Source organism: Solea senegalensis, linkage group LG15, assembly GCF_019176455.1.
Source record: "Solea senegalensis isolate Sse05_10M linkage group LG15, IFAPA_SoseM_1, whole genome shotgun sequence".
In the NCBI taxonomy this organism is placed as follows: Eukaryota; Metazoa; Chordata; class Actinopteri; order Pleuronectiformes; family Soleidae; genus Solea; species Solea senegalensis.
Genome location: NC_058035.1, coordinates 12,238,434 through 12,253,163, shown reverse-complemented (window position 1 = coordinate 12,253,163; position 14,730 = coordinate 12,238,434). Strand labels below are relative to the sequence as shown.

Genomic DNA, 14,730 nt, shown 5'->3' with positions numbered 1-14,730 from the left:
TGTGAAAAGAGGAATACTGTGCCCGTAAATGCTGACTCAGGATAATAATCATGACAACAATCATGGATCTCTGCCGTGTTTGATGACGACGTCGCCTCCCAAACTCCCATTGGTTACTCGTTGACCGGAAGTAGACTTCGACCCACTCTTTTCTCTTTGCTCCGTGGCATTTTGCTGCTCAAGCTGCAGCTGCTCTGCTTTCACCACTAACTCGTGGCTCTAAGCACGGATAGGGATGGAAACAGACAGGAGTAGGTGAGTAACTGACTGTGAACAGTATATCTCATTTGTTGGCCGCCGAACAGCCTTGAAATATCATGAAAGCGTAGTGGAGGTCCGAACATCGCGAAGCTAGCTACAGAACCGTGTCAATATCCGGTTTAGACTCTTTCAAAATAAGCGTCAAAGAAATGTTTGCAGGGTTGAGAAATATTTCATGTAAAATAGTAACAATAAAACGCATCTTAGAAGAAAACAATTGTCCTTTTTTTTAGCTTTTGTCTTATTACTTGTATTTACTATTTTCACTTGTATGTGCTTTAGTGTGGTGTTTATTGTTTTTCATGAAGGATTCTATTGTTTCAGTCTCGTTTTTACTTTGTCTATGACAGTGCTTTGTAAACTTGTGCTTTTAAAAGTGCTGTTAAAAATAAAATCACATTTTAAGTGGTAACAGTATCACTACTTTTTTTATCACACAAATGTGTGTGGCACACTGTGTTTATTAAATATTAGCCTGATTAGACTCGTAAGACATTGTTTTAATCTAGGTTACTGAAATTAAAAAATTCCCTATTGATGTGAAATAGTTTAGACTGAGGTCAGGGTCATTAGACAAATACTTACGCGCATACCAAGAGAAATGTAGCACTGTTTTGTGTTATTTAAGCATACTTTTTTGACATCCTCATACTTACACACAAGAATATTTTAATCTCTCTAGTGAAGGAGCTGTTATATATAACTTACTTTTTGAGTTTGTGAAGGGACTGGTAGGTTCTGCATTAACACAGCTAAATAAATATTTCTGAAAGTACAGGTTTAGTTATTGGTTTATCCTGGTTTAAACTTAAATATCTTGCACAATGGTAAATACACGTTAGACAGTAATTGTAGTCACCAAAAAGTCCAAAGTCATGTTTAATTAATATTGTGTTTATATTTGCTTTAAATAACTGAAAGTCCTCTGCATGTTGTTTACATTTAGTTCTGCTGTCGAGATACAAAGAAATGGTTTGATAAACATTGTAGGTGCTTGAAATATTGGAGCTATAATTCTCTCTCAATCTGGTACTTTGGACTCGGAGCCCTGCTGGTTTACATTAGAGCTGTCAGGAGTCAACTTTATACGCGCAAGCCCAGGTTAAGTCTTCTGATGCCTGGTTAGAGAACAAACAGCAGCAGTGAATGTGCCGAGGTTGGAGCTGTTGATTTGTGTGACCTACAAAAAAAAACTTGTGTTGGAAGAGTTTAAGTATTAAAGCTCCAAAGTATGGGGGAAACCAGAGAGCAAAACATATTTAAGGGCAGGTTAATATCAGAATCAGTCTGGTTTATTGCAATGTTTTTGTTATGGGGCATAACAAATATAGTAATGGTAAAGCAGAGTAAGTGCTCATATTATGCAAACCTCTACCAATGGTGTTAAGTGTCAGTGCACTCAAAATCTCCACCTTTCTTCCGTGTGACATAATATACATGTCCATGAAATGTCATCTAAATCCATGTTAATGTTTTGATTCACGTTGTTCACAATCAGACTAACACAGGCAAAAACATAACCTTGTTTTAAAAGTTTTAAAATGTTTAGGATTAATAAAGAATATAGCACATTCAATTTCAAAGAGTAAAAACCATGACTACTGGGATTACTTCGAAAATGGTGAACTCATGTCACAACCTTTTAGTTTTATCATCCAAGTTGTCTTGTAAATTCGCTTGTTCTTGAGAGTCCCTTTTATTTTGAAGTAGAAACCGGAAGTCAGACTTTAGTAGCTTGCTAATGTTGTCATTTTCCAATTTTCCTCTGTACTGTTGTTTAGCTGAGAGCTAGTCTCCGTGTGCTAGCGAGGACAGTTATGTGAAGGTATTTCTTCATGTCTCCTTCTTAAACATTTAAACTGAATGTTTTTCGTTGTCACTGTTGCTTCACAGTGAACATGCTGGTCTATGTTCTATTCATTGACTGAGAATGTCAAAGACAGTGTGGTTAATCACAGAGGTTGAATGGATGGTAACACACATAAGTGTGACTGTGTGACTTTATTCTGAACCAGACCTTTTTTTACTTGTATTTGTCTTATGGTGAATTTCTGTGATTTTTCCAGGTGATCATCACAAGGATTTGCACGGGACCAATGTATGGAAACACTGATTCCTTTGAGACTAGAACCAAGACCTTCACAGTAAAATGACACAAATGGCCCTTTGAATCACTAAGATGTGCACACGTATATCATAACAAGTCATGTGATCTGTGGGGAAAGGGAATGCAGACTTGTCAGCTATAGCTTGCATGTGAGTGTGATGCCCAGGCGGGGGTTGCCGCTCCAGGGCCGGGTCCGCTGGATCTTCCTGGGGCTCTTCCTGCTGCTGGTGCTGCTGCTGTTTGCATACCTGCTGGAGTGCACCCCACCGGCAGATGTCAGCTTGGTCCTGCCCGGTCCAGCAGGAGAAACCTATGGTAAGGAGTATTACCAGGCCCTACTGCAGGAACAGGAAGAGCGCCACCTGAGCCGTGCCACCAGCCTCAAACGTCAGATTGCCCAGCTCAAGCAGGAGCTGCAGGAAATGAGCGAGAAGCTGAAGCTGCTGCAGGACAAGAAAGAGCTCCCTGGGGTGCAGGGCCTGGCAGAGACTAAAGACCAAGAGCCAGGAGATCTGCTGGAGTATCTGCACTCTCAGATTGACAAAGCTGAGGTCAGCACCGGTGCACGCCTGCCCAGCGAGTACGCCCTGGTTCCCTTCGAGAGTTTCACCACATCTAAGGTGTATCAGCTGGAGATGGGGCTGACACGGCACCCAGAGGAGAAACCTGTCCGCAAGGACCGCAGAGACGAGCTGGTGGAGGTCATCGAGGCTGCACTGGACATTATAAACAACCCTGATGAGGAGGACGGTGTGGAAGATGACATGCCAATGCAGAGACAAACCTACACAGAGGTCCACTTTACTGAAGGTAAGACTCACGCTCTCGGACTAGCAAATAATGAGTGAATGAATGACTGAAAGCTGATGTTTTTGACAGGGCTGTACAGGACAGAGCGAGACAAAGGGACACTTTATGAGCTCTTCTTTGCCAAAGAGGATTCCAGCAGCTTCCGTCATGTCACACTCTTCAGGCCTTTTGGTCCTCTAATGAAAGTCAGGAGCACCTCTGTAGAAACATCAGGAATGATTATTAACATCATCGTTCCGCTGGCAGGCAGAGTGGAAACTTTCTCACAGTTCTTACACAACTTCAGGTGGGAGGGAATCACACACGCTCCAACATGTTCACTTCAAATTTGTATTCATACTGTTTTTCCTTGTCGCTGCACCGTACATTATGCTAATTTGAATGTGTATGGTTTATGTTAATGTCTGCAGGGAAGTGTGCATACAGCAGGACAGACGTGTGCACCTCACAGTGGTTTATTTTGGGCATGAAGGCCTTCAGGAGGCAAGGTCATCTTTGGAAAAAATGTCAAGGTTTGCCCTCTCATTAAAAAAAAGAGCCTTTGATGTGCTATTTTTAATGTGTATATTTTTTTTAATGGAAGTGTATGTATTTCAGGGAAGAGAACTTCTCCAATTACACACTGATCCCAGTGGATGAAGAGTTTTCTCGAGGTCGGGGACTTGATATTGGAGCCCATGCCTGGAAGCGAGGCGACGTATTAATGTTTTTTTGTGACGTTGACATCCATTTTACACTGGAGTTCCTTAACACCTGTCGTCTGCATGCTGCCCCAAGTAGGTTTTATGTAGTTTTTCAGTCTTGAATTTTTTTTTTCAGGCAGAATGAGGTTAAATGTTGTGTTATTTGACTATTTCTGTTTTCTAGACAAGAAAGTCTTCTATCCAGTGGTGTTTAGTCTGTACAACCCTGCCATAGTCTATGGAAATATGGAGCTGGCTCCACCAATTGAACTCCAACTGGTAAGGATTTTAAAATTTCACTTTTAGCTCATATATGTGTAATTATCTTTATTTGCATAAAACTTATCCTGTGGTGCTGATTGGTTTGAAATAAGTGATCGTCTGTGTTTGAATAGATTCACAAAAAAGATGCTGGATTCTGGAGAGATTTTGGGTTTGGAATGACATGTCAGTTTCGCTCAGATTTTCTTAATATCGGTAAGCACTGATCATTTGTGTTTATCAAAATTCAACAGTAGAATCATGAAAAGCTTTTGCAAGTTAAGGCAAATGCACCTCATTCCTGCAGGGGGGTTTGACCTTGAAGTGAAAGGCTGGGGTGTGGAGGACGTCCACTTGTACAGGAAGTATCTACGGAGTGACATGATAGTGATCCGGACACCGGTGTCCGGTCTTTTCCACATGTGGCACGAGAAGCAGTGTGCGGATGAGCTGACGCCCGAGCAGTACCGCATGTGCATCCAGTCCAAAGCCATGAACGAGGCCTCGCACTCTCACCTGGGCATGTTGGTTTTCCGCGAGGAGATCGAATCTCACCTCCGCAAGCAGGCGTTTAAGACTCAGAGCAAAACGGAGGCCTGAACAAACTGCTGCGCACATCATCATCAACATCATTCCAGCGTTTGGACTGTAAGTTGTGAACGCATCACAACACGGATCCTTTTGCATTTCAGTTGCAGACAAATGAATGTAGAGAAATGGGCTTTGATCTACGACAGGCTTTAGCACGGTACGGTTCATAAAGAACGTCAGCAGGAGAACAGGTTCATTATCAAATCAGACAAATATTTAACAGGGATGGCTCAATATCATCTTTTTCATGTTTGATACTGATATCACAGCCAAAATAACACTTGTCTGTTTTACTTTTTCTTTTTGTTCAGCTCATCCCTAATATTTAACATGCAGGAGGATCCTTACACTTTGTTTTCAGGTAATATATTTGTTGGATTTAGTTTGATACTGCAAACATTGTAGTTCTCTTGCAGCCATCTCACCTGCTTCAAAAACATCCGACCTGCAACCAGATCCTTCACTACGTTCACTTTCTCTGCTGCTAACTGCTGAATGTGACGTCAGCCACAAGGTCTCAACTCCTTCAGGTGATTTATTTTCCCCTTAACGTTTTAAAAACTGGGACATAAATGTTTTTTAAACTACCTGACAGAAATGGTAAAAGGTTGCACAAATGAAGTTTAAAATACTAATTCGACCCTGTAAGAACCACTGAATATCCATTGATTCCCAACGGTGTCTGTCAATATTAATCTTTGACTTGACACAGTACAATATTAACAGTCGTCTATTGAGCATATTTTTTGTGTTACTATGGTACAAATATACAGTGTGTGCAGGTTTTAGTTTGGCATTGTGGTAAAAAAGGGACCTTTTTTGAGTTTTCCATTAAGGCACTAACTTCCTTTTTTTTTATAAACTGATCACATGATGACACTAGTGTCATCATGTGATCAGTTTATCAAAGTTGCACATTGATGAAATAGTTTAAGAGCCGGGAGAAAAGATATGCTTATAGCATGCAGCGCTATAATATCAGGACTGGATCGACTGTTTTGTCACATACACGCACTGTTTCCTAATTCTGGACTGAGATTGAATGTTACAGCCATTCTTGTAAATACTTTTCTACTATGGTATTTCTTTATGTCATACATGTGACTTGAATACTCGTCATATGTGCCTACATGCTTCCAGTGAAGTGTCGAGATTGTTATGAACAGTGTTTGAAGCTGTGTTGATGGCTGTAGGCCTGTTCGTTTGATTTTAAATTCCATTTCATATTGACAAAGAATGTTTACAGCTGAAGAGTTCAGTCACAGGTTTAAGTACAACTATCGAAACAGGAGGTACAACAGAGGGGAAATGTTTTATTTTCCCCAAAAAAGAAACCAGTAATTCTACACCTGTACTGGACAATTAATTTTCAGTCAACATTTTTGCAGCTACTCCAGCTTTTTGTAGATAGTCTTTGAGTCTCCTTCGCCCTGCAGAAGAAATGTTACACATCTTCTTCTCAGAAATACACAACAATTCAACCAGCAAGAATCCGTGCAAGGAAATGATTTATTTTGACATTTTGTCCATAGAATAAAACAGAGAAGGCTGCATTGACTGCCGCTTGTCATTTCTGCTGTTGGCATTTCATTTAATCGTCTATATTCTCAGTAAACCGGACCCATTATATAATTTATTCTATAAAAACATAATATCAAACTTGTCATGTGTCTGTAAATCATCTAGCTTAAGCATAATGTTTCTTAATTTAAGACAAATGGCATAATACAGTTGTATTATTCATCTGTATACAGTAATCTACATTAACAATGAATAGGAAGAAGAAGAAAAAAAATTAAAATCCTGATGTGAAATAAAGCTAACAGGAAAGTATTTAGCTGGCCTTCTTTTCATCTCAGGTACTTCACTGAATTTAATGTGCTAATTGTTCTGGGTGGATCCCCATGTCTTTGTAGAGCTCTTTGAGAATAAGCAGGGCAGTGTCTTCAGATTGCCTGGAAAATAAAGAAAACAACAATATATTAACATAAAAACGTACATATTAACGAGTTAAGTGGTTGTGTGACAGATGTGAGTGTATTTCAGCTAACGTAGAGTTTATGTGAAGGCTCTGAATCTGAAAATCACCTCCCTCAGTGCTGAGAGAGTCAAAAACGAAATAAGACGTTAGAGAAATGTGATTATTTAAAGCCCTTCTACAACAAGTCTGCACTCACAGTTACAATTTTGATTATTGGTAAATAAAATCTATAAAATAAACCCTAAAGACATTAATGTTACTCATATGATGAGGAATAGCAGACAAATATCACATTTCATGCTGACCTAATTTTGGGCAGTATCACTAAAAATGATATGAAAATAGTTGATTAATTGTCTACTGATGGGAAAACCCTTTTCGTTCTGATTGCATGTGGATGCAATGGAAGAGACATGCCAATCTCCGTACCAGTAGCAGAGGTGACTCTGGAGGGCAAACAGGTATTCATTGAAGCTCTCGATGGGCTTCTCCTGCAGGACGTAGTCGATGCGATTCCCTCCATTCAGCATCCCGATCTTCACCTGAGGCTCCTCCTCTTTCGGTGGCTCCGGGATCTCTGGGATTTTATGCTCTGCAGCAAATCAGGATCGAGTCATTAATCGCACACAAGACAGTTACAATTTACACCACATAGTCAAAAGTCTTAGAGAAACTCACCTTCCTCCGCTTGCTTCTCCTCTTCTTCAATCTGATTGGCCACGATGGCCAGCTGGGCCTGGAGCTGGTCAGATGAGGTGTGAGCGCGAGCGAACTCGTTGATCGTCTGCCAGGCGGTTCTCAGAGAGCTGATGAAACCGTGCTTCAGGTCTGAGCCCATCCTGGACAGACTCTCCTTCAGCTCTGAAACACAGGTAAACATTTTCACTCAGCATGACTTTTTTTTTTTCTTTTTATCATCTTGTCTACAAAATTAAACCGCGACATGCTGCAAAACCTCCTTTTCAAAATGGTAACATTTTCAGACTAAAAATAGAAAAAGCAGAAGGTAAAAATTGAGCAATTTGGACCTTCAGCTACTATTTTTCCCATAGACTGTACCATAATTCTTGTATTTTGCCACCACTCAAATTAAGGCACCACATCCATAAGGGACAGAAATGATTGAACTGAGGACAAAGCGTTCACGAACACAACAGCAACTCAGATTAGATTATTCAAAAGACATGTAGCTGTGGCGGCTTCTCATTTTCACTAAATGCTCACATGTAGCTTAGGGCTGAACAATTAACTGTATTCAAATTAAATTCACATCGTGAAACGACACAATTAGAAAATCACAAAGGCAGCAAATTTAGTGCAAATTATGTCCTAAGTAAATGACGTAAGTCCAGTATTTCAAAATAACAGATATTTTACACCTAAGCTTTTGCGATAATTGAGTTGGAATGGAATTCACAATGTTGACACAATAATGAACATTGAACAGAAGCGTGACTTTATATATACATAGAACAAATTTAAGAGAGTGGAGAGAAAGTTGTACCAAGATGAAGCCTCTTCCTTCCTTTGTGATGAGGGATCAGAACAGGCTTCAGCTCCACCTCTGGCATTATCATGGGCTCGATCCTGTACGCAACAGGGTCCAACTAAAACACAGGGATGAAACTATTAGAGGGCAGAGCATGAAAGCTATGATGCTTTCATCCTGTACTTCCATGCAGAGAGATTTATGAAAGCATATTTTTGAACTAATGTGTAAAGTTACTGAATGAAATGCCTTTTCACACTGGAATATGTAAAGTTGTACTACTATACAACAAACGCATGATATCATGAGTCAAGAGGCTGAGTAACTAAAAATCTATGCTTTCAGGGACAGTAGTTCCTTCAGGATGCACAGGTAGGAGGAGCAGCACGTTTACCGGATGGTAAATATTGAAGAATCCCTTGCACGTGGGCAGCTGGTATGTCTCCTCGATCTTCTCCACTCCACGTACTGTGAGGAACATGCCAATCGGAGAACCCAAAGCAAAGAAATTCACAGGTTCAAAGTCCAGAGAATGGTAGACCACTGACACCTAGAGGACAAAACATCAGAGAGGTTCAGATACATTCTGAGTTTTTCATGTCGCATGATCCATGACTAAGTTCTTAAGTCCCATTCACCTGCCCGGTGCCAACTTCAAAGTAATTGTAGTCGACGTGGATGGAGGAGACGGTGTTGCCCACAGGAAGCTTCTTTACAACCGGACCAGGGAGAGGTTCAGCAGGTGGAGGTGGTGCAGTAACCTGGCTCGTCTCTTTGATCTCTGGTTTCTTCTCCTGGGCTGCCTGACGTGCAGCCTACATCGATGACAACACAACCACGACAAGTCACTCACGAAACTCACTAAGAGATGTTCGGCAGTTAAGATTCTTTTGGGTGACGTCACAACCAGTTGATCCTTTATGAGTGGAGGTCTATGCAGGGTCTTACCTGCTTATTCACTCTTTCCTTCACAAACTTGGCAATCTTTTTCCTGGGACCCAGTGGGATTCCCATCTCCTTCAAGTCTTCAATTGTGCACATGAGCTGAAAACATGAAAAAATAAATAAACGTACAATGAGAATAATAATATCAGATAAAATAAAAGCTTTTGTGAAATTAATTTAGCATTTATAAATATCGTCAGCTTCCAATTGGTCCCTTCGGTCAAGGGTTAACTTTTCTAACAAAACTGTATTCTTACATTTTCATTCTTTGACCTTTTTATTTTAGGTTACCTGTAACCAGCAGAAAAGAATTATTCTTACAAAAGATTCATTGTCAATCTTCTCCTCATCAAATGTGCTCTTGTACTCGGATAGGCCCAGATTTTCAAGCATCGTAGAAAGATCTTCAAGCTCCTCTGCATCTTTGGCCTCCTCTTCTACAGCCGGAGGAGCAACTGCGTTATTCTCCAGTGGAACGGGGGCTGCCACCTAACACAGTAAGCAGAAATGGCAATGATGTATTGCAACATGGGATTAGACACGTTATTTCCACCAACAGGAGCAAGGACTTAAAATGTTTATGGTCAATTCCTCACATTCGGTGTATCTTTTAATTACAGTTTGTGATTAGCTGGATAATAGATGATATGATACTGTGGTTATATGACCAATTAATTTGATTGATGTGTGACCTGATTGGTTTCTCCATTCGAAGTGTGCTCATCAGATGTGGCCATCGCAAAAGACTCATCCTTCTGATTTGAAAGCAGGTCAAAGAGAATCAGGGATCCTGAACAAATAAAAGAGAGAAACAACACGTTCTATGTGGGGGAAAACAAACCAACAGCAACAGATGAGAGGTATGTGAACTGATTTAGTACCTAAACTGTGTCCAGCCACTGATATTCCCCCTCTGAAGTCTGGGTTCCTCTTCATGAACAGGGCATACAGTCTGTTAATCTCAAGGGCAACTGTGTCCATGATGGTCTGGCAGTAAGTGGGACTGTTGTAGAAGAGGACGTCTAACAAAGTCTCATTTGTAAAGTGACGTAGTCGTCCAGTACTGGGCAGGGTGATCTTCTTAATCCTCCTGCACAGAAAAGTAAGCCTGTGATTAATGAAGTCTATGATAGGATAGGTCCACTAATATTATTAGTTTTTCCTTTTTGTTGTCAAAGCATTAAATAAACACTGTCTGTATTATACTCGATTAAAAATCCATTAAAATCACATCAGTGAGTTACATTATTGTGGACATGGCAGGCTACCTCCAACACTAACACAGTACTTTGACTTAAACCCCTGCTGTCCTAATAACACCAAATAAGTGTTAATCCACAGCTGACAATGTTTCCTCCTTTTTTTTTGAAAAACACAATACAATAAAATACATGGCCATCCAGACCTTCCATAAAATGCTGTTATATTACTGACTTTGGCTATCTGCGTGGGTTTTCTCTGGGTTCTCGGTTTTCCTCCCACAGTCCAAAAACATGCAATATGGAGATTAGGTAACAATTGGACACTATAAATTGACCATAGGTGTGAGTGTCAGAATGATTGGTTGTGTCGCTGTGATAGACTGGCAAACTATCCAGGGTGTACCCCGCCTATCGCTCTATGTCAGTCTCATAAATACTATGTAAACCTAGGTCTCCGTACCTGTCTACGCCAGTGGCGTCTCCATGCAGAGCCGCGTACCACTGGACAGGAAGGAACTCCACCCTGCTGATGGCGTGCTCGTCCATCGGTTTTTTAAAGTGACTGTGCAGAAGCTTTAGCGACACGCTGCGGAAGTCATCCACTGAAACACAAACATTTGAAAACTTTATTTCACAAACAATGTCACCACAGAGGGCCATAGGACCTGACTGTTTGGTTTCTCACCACACTCGACCATGCTCCTAAACCTCAGGTCACACACGGGACCGATTCCATGAACCATGAAAACAAGATGATCCACCTTGGACAGCTCACCTGTAACAGATAGATGCACACAGTGGAAACAAATAGAGAAATCTTCCACTCACCACTTTCTTTCTCAAGCGTTTCAGACATACCAGAAAGGATGTCATTTTTCTTTTTTTAAGCAGTAAGCTTCCACTTTGGCTTACTACTACTTTGGTAGTATATTCTATTTCTGTCCAGAAACACTCCTAAATGTTACACACTGGACCTTGGAAGTAAAAAGAGGAGTTTCACTACCATCAGGCACTTCATCGTGGTCGTCATCTAACCCTCTCTTCACCACTCTGGGTCTGGTCTGCCCATCCTGAGTCGTGCCCCACTCATCTGGAATGGAGGACGGCTGAAACTGCACAATCACCTACAGGTGCAAAGATTAAGTGTAAAAAACAATGTATAGGTTTAATCATCACAAGATAACGATCACTTAGCACTTATTAGAAGGAAGAAGGGTCACCTTTGGATTATGCATGACAATGGTTTCTCCTGAGGGGAACTCCAGTCTACGGTGCCACTGGTTGGTAGATACAGCTTTCTTATATTCGACCTATGTGTTGAGACACAAACACACAGCCAATAATTTACAAAACAAATCTGTACATTAAAACTGATGCAGCAACTGGATTTAAAACAAGAGTGACTAGAAGTAATAATCTAAAAATGTCCCCCTTTTTGCCATGTCAGTTTTTGGTCAAATGTGAAAGTGAAACAAACCTCTAGCTTCTCACTGAACTCTTCAGAATACGGGATAAAGCGACTGTCTGTGTCTCCTTTGTAGAACCACGTGCAGCGCCGGACCTCTGTGGGCTCCTCTTCCCAGTACACCGATGTCCGATTCCGGTCATAAAGCTGTACGTCATATCGTCCTCCTTCTGTTCGCACAATCACATTTTCTGGATCTGGCTGAACTGAAAAAAACAAAAAGGTCAACATGACTTTAGAGCAGATCACACTGACTAGTAATGACAGCAAACAGCACTGCCAAACTGCATGATAAATGGTTAGGAAAAAAAGCAATAATGATATTACAAAGTTAGTGAATTCAAAAAATATTAACATGAAAGAATCACCGTACCTGAGTTGAAAGTCTCCTCGAGCTTAAGGGAGTCAATGATACTGAAAGGAAGCCAGACGCTCTTTGACTCTACTTGCTTACAGTAGAACCAGTGAGGTTGAACAGGTTCATAGATATTGTAGTTGTATGGCATCATGGGTCCTGCTGGCACTATTGCTCCGGCACTGGTGGCTGTAGGTGGAGGCGCTTGAATCTGTGTGGGAGGAGGCTAAAGAGAGATGAGAATAATTCTTTGTTAAAAACTTCTTCTTAATGAGTGGATCAAGTATGTGACGCAATCAACAGGTGCCAATTATTAACTTTTAAGCACCTTTGTGAATGTGGGTCCTGATGGTGGGAATGTCTGTTGTGGAGAGCTGAAGGGGTAGGAATTGTGCTGCTGAGGTGTGTGTGTTGGCGGCAGGACCTCTGGTGCTGGTATATAAGGATTGACTCTGCTGCTGGTGGGGGTGTGTCGGTAAGGGTTATAACTCTGTGGCTGCATCTGGGGAGGTGGTGGGGTCATTGTGGTGGGTGGAGGTGTGTGACGGCCCATTGGACTCTGGTAAACTACATTGCCAAATGCTGTAGGAGTGGCGGGATTCATATGTGGACCTGGAGGTGGTGGGACCATGCCAACACTGCTAGGAACAGAAACCGGGCCTGTTGTTGTAGGAGGTGCTGCTGACAGGGCCGGTGATGGGTATGGCGACTGGCCAATGGATGCGAATGGATCACTGCTGGCTACGGGGCTGGAGAAGTAGTTAAATGTAGACGGGGCAGATCCATTTCCAGAGGTCTGACCCAGGAAGCTGTCTTCTTCTCCTACATCAGTGGAGTCATCTATGGGACATTAAAATAGTAAGACATTTAAATTAACATGAATATGTGATTATGTGAGGGACATACAAAACACAGCATACCTGCCACTTTATAAAGGAATACAAATTCAACTAATCTTTAACACAAATATCAAACTGGATTATCACAAGGTGTTAAATCACTGCATTTATACATGTAGATATTGTCAAGATGACCTGCTAGAGTTCAACCCTGGGCATCAGAATGAGGAAGAAAGATGATTTAAGGGACTTTAAACATTGCAGGGTTGTTGGTGCCAGAACAGCTGATCTACTGGGATTTTTTTCATAGTCATCACTAAGATTTAAAGGGAATGGTCCAAAAAGGAGAACATATCCAGCCAGCAGTTGGGTATTTAAGACAATCTCTAAATGCACAACATGTTGATCCTTGAAATGGATGAACTGCAGCATCTCCACGTCACCGACGTTACTAAATACACATACTAACTAAATAAGTGATGAGCATATGTTCACTGTGTAAACAGGAGCCAATAAGTATTCTCTATATATAATTGACTATATTTGGAAAACAGGCTATTCTTAAGGCGAAGGCAACACCCTCTTAAAACAGGATTTTAAACTAAAACCTTAAGTATTAAGCAGATTTCAAGAGTTCAGATGTTTTGATTTATGTTACTCTATCGTTCATAGTTTCAGACAGGAAAACAAGCAGGAAATTAAACATTTAGCATACATCTGCTAGCTGTTGAGACTGTTGTTTCTCCCCTGTCTCTATTCATGTGAAACTAACTGAGAGATGAGAGCAGCACAGGAAGCTAGCTTAGCCTGTGACTGAGGACACAGTGGACATTTCCCCACAGTCAGTATTTAATCTCACCTCCTGACAGCACCGCTGGACCAGTGGCCTGACTCACTGGCATGAAAGGCAGATTGAAGTTAAACTCCGGAGCGGCGCTAAACAGTAAGTTAGCCCCGGGGTTAGCAACATTATTATTATTTTTTCTATCTGCCATTTTCCCCTAGAATTACACGTAGCCACTACCGGAGCAGGCAGGCAGTGCGCCACCTAGTCTCCAAGCAGCGAACACACACGTTTAGCTGATCCCCACCTCATCAGCTGCACTAAAGCAATGGCACACATAATTTATAGATCTACTAAAGTCGTGAGGAAACAACGGATGCAGCTCCTTCTTCGCTGTTGGATAAAACTAACAAATGAATAGTGTATATATCATGACTGCCATCTATTGGTCATATATGTTACTTTTCCTCTATTTTGGTGTTTCTGTTTCGTGTATCGCCAAACAACAACGCCATCATGTGGTGTGGAACTCTGTCCGAATAAAATGGATTCAAAAATTATCATTAGCGAATTTGTTTTCCTAATATGCTGAAGAAGCTAACTAAAATACTGCAATTTCTTTGAAGAAGATAATGTATGTCCACATGTTACTCACTCTTTTATATGTTATAGAAAAACGCAATGTTCTCAATCTAAAATAAATTTACCTTGAATTTAAGTCGAAGTCGAAATCCAAACACAGCCCATGTGAAGCACAGCGAGTTATTATTTTTCTATAATCAACTTTTTATTAATTATATCAAATGCCACGTGCTGATTTGAAAGAAAAACACAGAGCACCGGGCTGCAGCTGTCAAAGACAGCTAGCGACTGTGACATATGAAATTAACAATAGACAACAAAGACAATGAGAGAATTTGGGAGCAAAATAAAAGACAACATATGTCTAAAAATATA

General features: G+C 40.9%; 2 protein-coding genes across 2 annotated transcripts; one reads left to right on the top strand and one right to left on the bottom strand.

Moving 5' to 3' along the window:
• The first annotated feature begins 6 nt into the window (after positions 1-6).
• Positions 7-6,264, top strand: csgalnact2 (chondroitin sulfate N-acetylgalactosaminyltransferase 2). The gene is made up of 8 exons (XM_044045778.1): positions 7-255; positions 2,328-3,178; positions 3,248-3,464; positions 3,589-3,690; positions 3,776-3,954; positions 4,046-4,140; positions 4,257-4,338; positions 4,430-6,264. Exons 2-8 carry the CDS (start codon positions 2,527-2,529, stop codon positions 4,720-4,722), a joined length of 1,620 nt encoding a protein of 539 aa, XP_043901713.1. The 5' UTR covers positions 7-255; positions 2,328-2,526; the 3' UTR covers positions 4,723-6,264.
• LOC122781770 (SEC23 interacting protein) lies at positions 6,204-14,052 on the bottom strand. The gene is made up of 18 exons (XM_044045777.1): positions 13,849-14,052; positions 12,479-12,990; positions 12,169-12,376; positions 11,808-12,001; positions 11,551-11,640; positions 11,334-11,454; positions 11,016-11,105; positions 10,791-10,932; positions 10,010-10,218; positions 9,821-9,918; positions 9,450-9,617; positions 9,132-9,227; positions 8,822-8,998; positions 8,578-8,733; positions 8,199-8,301; positions 7,373-7,555; positions 7,124-7,286; positions 6,204-6,668 (listed from the first exon to the last, which is right to left on the bottom strand). Exons 1-18 carry the CDS (start codon positions 13,982-13,984, stop codon positions 6,587-6,589), a joined length of 2,928 nt encoding a protein of 975 aa, XP_043901712.1. The 5' UTR covers positions 13,985-14,052; the 3' UTR covers positions 6,204-6,586.
• Positions 14,053-14,730: the final 678 nt, after the last annotated feature.

Bases quoted from the DNA above. Each gene is read 5' to 3' on its own strand.
- csgalnact2 (XM_044045778.1), top strand. From the start codon at position 2,527: ATGCCCAGGCGGGGGTTGCCGCTCCAGGGCCGGGTCCGCTGGATCTTC. The intron at 3,691-3,775 runs GTTTGCCCTCTC...TATGTATTTCAG, and splicing joins TCTTTGGAAAAAATGTCAAG to GGAAGAGAACTTCTCCAATT. The intron at 3,955-4,045 runs GTAGGTTTTATG...TCTGTTTTCTAG, and splicing joins TCGTCTGCATGCTGCCCCAA to ACAAGAAAGTCTTCTATCCA.
- LOC122781770 (XM_044045777.1), bottom strand. From the start codon at position 13,984: ATGGCAGATAGAAAAAATAATAATAATGTTGCTAACCCCGGGGCTAAC. The intron at 9,919-10,009 runs GTACTAAATCAG...TTATTTGTTCAG, and splicing joins AGTGGCTGGACACAGTTTAG to GATCCCTGATTCTCTTTGAC. The intron at 6,669-7,123 runs GTACGGAGATTG...TTTATTTTCCAG, and splicing joins CAGAGTCACCTCTGCTACTG to GCAATCTGAAGACACTGCCC.